The 7,535-nt window shown below is 38.2% G+C and overlaps 1 protein-coding gene across 1 annotated transcript; it reads right to left on the bottom strand.

Moving 5' to 3' along the window:
* Positions 1-367: 367 nt before the first annotated feature.
* On the bottom strand, positions 368-7,121 carry LOC112021151 (pyruvate kinase isozyme A, chloroplastic). Its single transcript, XM_024053720.2, has 6 exons — positions 6,316-7,121; positions 5,235-5,325; positions 4,898-5,091; positions 3,000-3,121; positions 2,168-2,646; positions 368-1,115 (listed from the first exon to the last, which is right to left on the bottom strand). The coding sequence occupies exons 1-6, from the start codon at positions 6,880-6,882 to the stop codon at positions 814-816; spliced, it is 1,755 nt and encodes a 584-aa protein (XP_023909488.2). The 5' UTR covers positions 6,883-7,121; the 3' UTR covers positions 368-813.
* Between the last annotated feature and the right edge of the window lie 414 nt (positions 7,122-7,535).

Here is a 7,535-nt window from a genome sequence, read left to right as displayed (position 1 = left end):
GTTCTCGCTACTCACTATATAGTATGTTTTAACAGACAGCAGCAGTTACCTACTGAGATGGAAGCTAAGCATTACCAACTAAAATTTTTAACTACTTATTCTTGAACGCTATAGTGTTGAAATATTTGCATTCTACAAGGTTGTTTTGTTTCACGCCTAACCTAAGGTGGATCCAATTCTATCATATAGAAAACCACACCTCAGTGGCTCAGTACGTCATCCCCCATAAGAGAAATCCTAGTCTAAAGATAATAATCCAACCAATGAGCTACATTTCAGTTACATTTCAACAGGCACCTCCTCCACTTAAAACTTTAATGGTTTGTTTGGATTGAGGGAGAAAGAGAGTAGAGGAAGTAGAGAAGAGTTGGCTGAAAATTATATGCTTGATTCATATTTCAAATTATTTTAGTGAAGCTGAAAAAGAATACAATAATACAAACGCTACATTGTTTCACAAACCAGAAAGGAAAAATTGAAAGGTGCAGGAGATCTACCTCGGGCACACAGCAATACATTTTGTGATAAATAGCCTACGCAAAATTACTCATGGGGTACAAACAGTGCTCACTTGCTTAAGACTAGAAGAGCTCAAGTGGAATATAACTCACAGCCCTAATCAAATTCTAATGCTGCCACTGGAAAAAGCAATGCTGGAGTAAGTCAAGGAAGGAGAGCACTGGATTCATGATTACACTCTTTTTCTTTCTAGCACTAAGCAACTCATGGACCCAATAGTGAAGGAAATAGAAGTTTAGATGGATATTATGATTTAGAAGGAACAGTGCTTGCAATCCAAACAAATTCCAGTTTTCACGGAACATTCATAACTTGGATAGACTGTAACATGTCTGAGACAGCAATGACAAGGTCACCTGATTTGATTAAGTTCCTGGCCTTGAGCAATGAAAATGTTTTGTTAAGGTTGCTTTCCATATCATCAGAGAAGCTTAAACGGAAAGGTATCAGGCCCCACTGTAAATTCAGACGCCTCCGCACAGATGTTGTGGTAGTAAACGCAAAGATTGGGCAGTCAGGTCGGCAACGTGAGAGGAGAGATGCCATGTGGCCTGTCTTTGTATAGACAAAAAGTGCATCCACCTCCAAATTATTAGCTGCAAAATAAAAAACCATTTAAGTCCACTGATTTTTTTTTATAAGTATACAAATTCATTAAGAGGGCAAAACGGTGCAACCCATTTCACAGGAACCATACAAGAGATGCGCCAAAAATCAACAAAGAAACAAAGAAATCAAGGAATTCTAACAAGTTTGAAAAATAAAAAAGCCAGCGGCGGCTTTCCAATTATAAAGGGCCTTCAATAGTAGTGGCTTCAACTCTGAAGTTGTTTTTTGACTTTTCTCATAATCTTCAAAACTACACCCATTGTGTTCTCTCCAAAAACACCACATGATGCATAAAGGAATGACATATGCTTGCATTATGGTGCCCACCAGACCTTCCTTTTCAACAAGTGGATAAATCCACCGAGTCATCTGGGCATGACCACTGCACCCCCAACAAACATAAGATCATATCCCAAAATTCCTTGGCTACATCAAATGAAGGGAGCAAGTGATCTGTGGTTTCCCTGCTCTTTTTGCACATGTAGCAACAATCCACTACTGTAATGTGTCCCTACCTCAAATTATCCATCATTAGGATTTTACCTAACACTATAGTTCGTGCAAAGAATGCCACTTTCAAAGGTTGACTCAGGACCTAGCTGAAAGGCCCCAGATAGGCAGGGCAGGATCAGTACTACAAAGAGTATATTGGATAACAATAAAGAATCTTTAATTGTTCATTATCATCTCCAACCAAAGCAAAAAGTGTCATCATTCATCAACAAAGGTCACAAACTACAGGAAAAAATAAGGGGACACTTAGATTTTTCTGAAAATTAAATCAGCTAGTTCTGTTTTAGACAAAAATAAAGCACATAATCTACAGCTGTAACTTGAGGCCAGATCATTACTTGGAAAAATAAATTAGAAATGGGACTGTTTAAAAAGAAGAAACAATAACAACTACTACACTACATAAAATACAGTCAAAACACAACAATTATTGTAAATTACATGCAAACACACGGACTATGCAAGGACCACTTACAAGATAAATTAATTTACCATATCCATAAACAGAAATATAAAGAGTGCTTACCCATCTTGGCAGCAGAACTACAAATCTCTTCTGAAATTTTGTCTGAAAATGAAGATCCAATGTCAGGGAGTTCCATAGCTTCATGGCGTTTCTCCTCCCTCCACCACCTCTCTATTCTCAGACTGACACTTCTCAGAACCGCCAATGCCTTCTCTGGGAACTGGCCCATGGCAGACTCACCAGAGAGCATCAAAGCATCTGCTCGCTGCCTAACTGCTTCAGAAACATCAGCCACTTCAGCTCTGGTAGGTGTAGGGTATTCAATCATGGATTCCAGTAACTGAGAGGCAACAATGACTGGCTTATTGAGCTGCCTGCACACTTGAACAATCCTTTGTTGGGCCGAGGGGACCTGTTCCAGTGGTATCTGAGCACCTAGATCTCCTCTTGCTACCATAGCTCCATCTGAGGCTTGAACGATCTCTTCCAAATTTTTCAATGAGTCAATGCTCTCTATCTTTGCAATGACAGCAATGTCACTGCATTATCACATAGAAAATTAGCTACTCAGCCTAAAAATTGATAATATCTCAATTGTTGCGGAACTAAAGATACTGATAGAATAGAAAATATGAAACAAAAAGGATGACGTTCATCTAATTAACTGTTGTAACTTGCAATATTACTCATTATAATGAACTTAAAAGAGTGTATACATATGCCATATTTTACTAATATGAGAGAGCCAACGATGAGTAGTGCATCTTAAGTAAAAATTGGGGTGAAAAAGAGAGTAAAAGAGAAAAAGGAAGGGTGGAGGGATTCGGACAGTTTTCTTGATGGCATCAAAACAGTTGGGTGAAAAATACTACATGTAAATAAATGAGCTTACCCATCACGAGACCGCGCTGCAATGTAGCTTTTAAGATGTTTAATCACTTCAGCAGACTTGACAAATGATATAGCAATAAAATCAACACCCTCTGCAATCCCAAAATCGATATCCAACCAATCCTGAATATACAAAAAGCTTCAGTATAAGACCAAACCACACAATTTTTGCAGTGATGCAGATCAATTTTACAAAAAAACAAAAATGTGAAAGAGTATTCGCACAGACGAGCATGTGTGTGTCACATACAAAAAAACATGTGCGTCCTAATTGAACATGTTTTCTGTTTTCTATTTCTAAAATGGATAATAATAGCGATTGATAGATGTTTTTCCAGTTTACAGTATAACATAAACAGAACAAAAATATGTATCCCCAGTTTTGTCAAATACAAAACATAAGCGGTGCCAAACAATCCATGAAGTATCTTTCCATGTATATGAGTGTGCATTTTCAAATCGAATTCATTTATTCAGATTTCTTAAAAAAACACCAAGAATTGAATCTCATCAAGATTGCTTCACGCATTTAAAAGTCAAAACAAGCTCCAAAGGCATATAGTGACAACTTCAACAACCTGATGCCTACACATGTGACAGAGAAGAACTCAGATCACTCTGCATTTATCCAAAAAGCTCAGAGTAATTCCTCCAATTGCATGTGTTCAAGAAAGAACAGTTACTAAAATGACCAAAGCTTTATTCACGTTTAGACCAGTTTAAATAGTAAATACAGGAAAGGGGGCTGGTGGGGCTTTGTACCCCAGTGCCCAGGCACCACAAGAGATGCTGGAATGGCTGGAGTATCTCTTGAAACCCTCATGTTTAGAGTTTAGACAGTTCACTAAATAGGAAGTTTTCCAATGATGGTTTAATGCAAATTAAGAAATCACTACAACTAATCTAAATATTTTTCTTGCACCTAGAAATCAATTCTCTGCAGGTTTTATGAAATGCATATATAGCAGGTAAAGAATCAAAATGCCTACAGATACCAATGTTAGGGTTACAGCTGAGAAAGGAAAATTTAGTAAGTGTGGCAGTATAATATGTTAGCTGAAAAAGCTGTTTTTGTTAAGTAAAGATGGTGTGTTAGGTACTAACTCACTTAACTTGACAAATACTCAAATAAAAACCATGATAACAATTAATCCCAGCTTATTCATTTCCTTGTCCCATTTAGTACAATACAATGTTCAAAGCAATGATGTATCCAAGAGTAGCCCCAAGAAAAATGCCTGTTATACTTTTCTAATCAGTTGAAGAATTCAGTAATTCATTCCACATGTAGTTCCTATTCCTTTCTATATCACATAACTTAGCATAAGATTTAGGGTAAATTGCAAATTACACGCAAAAATTTTTGGATTTTATACCTTGAAATTCTCAGAATTTAGATTTTACCCTCTAAAGTTTGACAGTATTTGGATTTTACACCCTAAAGTTTCAGAATTTCTTCAGGGTTTGGATTTTACTCCTGAAGTTTGGCAGTGTTTGGATTTTACATCCTAACGTTTTAGAACTTGGATTTTACCCTCTAAATTTTGGGGTGTTTCGATTTTACACCCCCTAATTCTAAAACTTCAAGGTATAAAATCCAAACAATCCCAAACTTTAAGGAGTAAAATCCAAACACCCTTAAAATATAGGGGGTAAAATACAAATTTTGAAATATCAGGGTGTAAATCCAAACAGCCCCAAACTTTAGGAGGGTAAAATCCAAATTCTCAAACTTTAAGGTGTAAAATCCAAACACCCCCAAATGTTAGGGGTGTAATTTGCAATTTACCCTAAGATTTATGTACAATATTTACATTTAACTCTAGAGTTTGTGGGGGGGAAAGAGAGAGAAAAAAAAAAAAAAAAAAAAAGAGAGAAGAGGGGGGAGGGAGGACCAACCTTAGAAGAAATTGTGGGAAGCATGGCATTACGTTCTCGCACCAGACTCCCATCTCTCCAGAAAGTTAAATTAGCCCGAGGCAGCAACAGTCCAGGATCAGTACATCGGCACTTGACATCTGGACCAATTTTCTCTATCACCTCGAACCTCACCATACCACCATCCACCAGGAGGTCATCCCCCACTTTCACATCTGTATCATATTAGACCACAGTTGAAAAGCGACTGATTTATTAACACGCGCGTCAATGCAATAACAAACTCATTAGAGAAAAATCATTTCTCATAAATCAAAAGGCATTCTTTTGAATCAAAAGATATTTTTATGATAATAACCTTCAGCAAAACCATCATAGTTCACATTGATGGTGCGTTCTGGGAGAGTTGAATCGAAAGCTCTGACACTAAAAGTCCAAATCTCACCATCCTGCCAATATTGAGTGACCAATCACAATGAGCTCCAATGTGGCCAATAGAATGATGTACATATTGCATCATAGAAATCACACGTAATGATTTGATCTCATTCAAAAATTTTGGACAGGGACATTAGGAACACTGGTTAAGAGAGAAGTTTTATGAAAAGGTTCATGCCATCAACATAATTGGATGTTTATCGTTATGTTACAATGAGAAGCAGTTTGATTGCTTCACAAGTATTAATGCAAATCTACATCCTAAAAAAGATAAATACAAGCATTTTATATGTTCACCTCAGACACATTGAATTGGCACAAGAAGTAAACAAATTTCACACTCATGTTTTTCCAATATCTAAGCCATCTTTTAAAAAATAAAAATTCATAAAAAGACTATTTTGTTAAGAGTCTATTGAATAGAACATGATAGATAAAAGGGCAATGACGGGAGGGATAGATGTGGCTGCGATACAGCTAAACACACATCAGCACATCTGCCTCTCTGCAAAACTCAAAACAAGTGCTGAAATTAGCTCACTTATCAACAAAAAAAAAGGGGGGTGCTGAAATTAGCTTTATTTAAGCTCACATAATAAAATTTATGACATTCTGAATTTGAATATAACAAAAGAAATAAAAATCTTGTCTGGAATATTTGCTTTCAACTGTAAAAGTTGAAGGCCCAAGCTCAATTTTTGTCTTTGAAATGTAAATATTTTGTAATTTGTTCATTGAAATATTTAAGAAGTCCAAATACATGGTTGGTCCCTAAAGTTTAGCCCATGAGCAATTTGGCGGATGAAGTTTAAAGTGATCACTTTTAGTCTCTAAAAAAGTTAAAGCGATTGGTTTTGAGTTTGACTGTGTCATCTAAGGGAGTCAAAGAGATGACTTTATACTTAATGGACTGAGTAATACAATTATGAGCAAAAAGAAATGACAAAAATTGAGAAGAAAATAAATGAAGGTGAATAAAATAGTTAATGTGAGAGAGAGACCTCAGCTTTGGCGGAAGAAGCGCCGCCGAGATCACCCATGTGGATTTCACTGCCCTCAGTGTCCATCATGATGGCAACGGCGTAGCCTTTGTCCTCGTTGAGCCTGCGAACGAGCTGGATGACCTGGCGGTGCCAATCACGGGTACCGTGGCACATGTTGATGCGGGCGACGTTCATTCCGCCAACGGCCAAGGACTCCAACTGGTCGAATCCACAGGTGGAGGGTCCGATGGTGCACACCAGCTTGGTCCTTCGGGTGCTCCTGAACCCGTTCTCTTTGAGCTCCGTCTCAGTGACGGAGTCCACTTCTATGGAACCCGCCGCCACCGGGTACTCCTCCTCACGAGATATTACGGCGCCTTTGCCGTTATCGGAGACAAGGAGTGGGGAAGATGAGTCGAGATCTGAGGAGGAGGAGGAGGCTCTGATTGAGATGAGAGGGAAGCGGCGATTGTAGGTGGAGGAGGGTTTAGGGAGGTAAGAATAGCATTGTTTGGTGTTGGGGTTGGAGGGGAAAGTGAGGTTGGGTGTGGATGCATGGTTGAAGAGGCGGAGCGACTGCGACATGGTGTTTCGTGTTTTAATCCGGAAATGTGTAACAAACACAGAAATCAGAGAGAGAGTTTGGAATTGGAAGGGAACGAAGGCAAGCAGAGTCGTGTGTGTCAGTGTCTCTCTCTCTCTGTGTAGCTAATTTAAAGGAGAGGCGGAGATTGCGAAGTGTTGGAACTTCGAATATGTCGCCCAACTGCAACTATGAGAATTGTGGAGCAAAAGGATGTCCCGTTTAATAATACTCCTATGACTATGAGCTTAGTTAAGCTTGCCTGCCTCTGCCTCTGCCTCTCTCTAGACTTCAGTTTTGTTTTAGTAAAGTGAACTTGATAACGTGTTTCGTGTTCATTGGCTTTGAGTTTCATCTGTGACTGTGCTCAAAGAGTGTGGATCTACGGCTTCAGATTAAAATGATTGGTTCAATACCCTTATGCATTTTGTAATTTGGGTCCCACTTTTTTATACATATTTTTGTCAATTACATTTTTACTATTTTGCATTTGCTGACGTGGAAATTGAGAGAGATCATACACCCCTTTTCTTTTTCCTTTTTCTTTTTTAATTTGAGGAGCGAGAGAGTATAAGCTATATACCTGAATACTAGCGTAGCATCTCATCACAATAAACAAAATGCGCAAATACTTCCCATACAAAGCCCTCTTCTG

The sequence above is a fragment of the Quercus suber genome, unplaced genomic scaffold (assembly GCF_002906115.3).
Source record: "Quercus suber isolate HL8 unplaced genomic scaffold, Cork oak 2.0 scaffold_171, whole genome shotgun sequence".
Lineage (NCBI taxonomy): Eukaryota > Viridiplantae > Streptophyta > Magnoliopsida > Fagales > Fagaceae > Quercus > Quercus suber.
Note: the sequence above shows the minus strand (reverse complement) of the source record. Positions and strands in the feature narration are given on the sequence as shown.

What these genes read in the sequence shown, in the direction of transcription:
- LOC112021151 (XM_024053720.2), bottom strand. Translation starts at nt 6,882, where the DNA reads ATGTCGCAGTCGCTCCGCCTCTTCAACCATGCATCCACACCCAACCTC. An exon ending in CTTCTTCCGCCAAAGCTGAG is followed by an intron (nt 5,326 to 6,315) that starts GTCTCTCTCTCA and finishes CAATATTGGCAG; the next exon opens with GATGGTGAGATTTGGACTTT. An exon ending in TAGTTCTGCTGCCAAGATGG is followed by an intron (nt 1,116 to 2,167) that starts GTAAGCACTCTT and finishes TTTATTTTGCAG; the next exon opens with CTAATAATTTGGAGGTGGAT.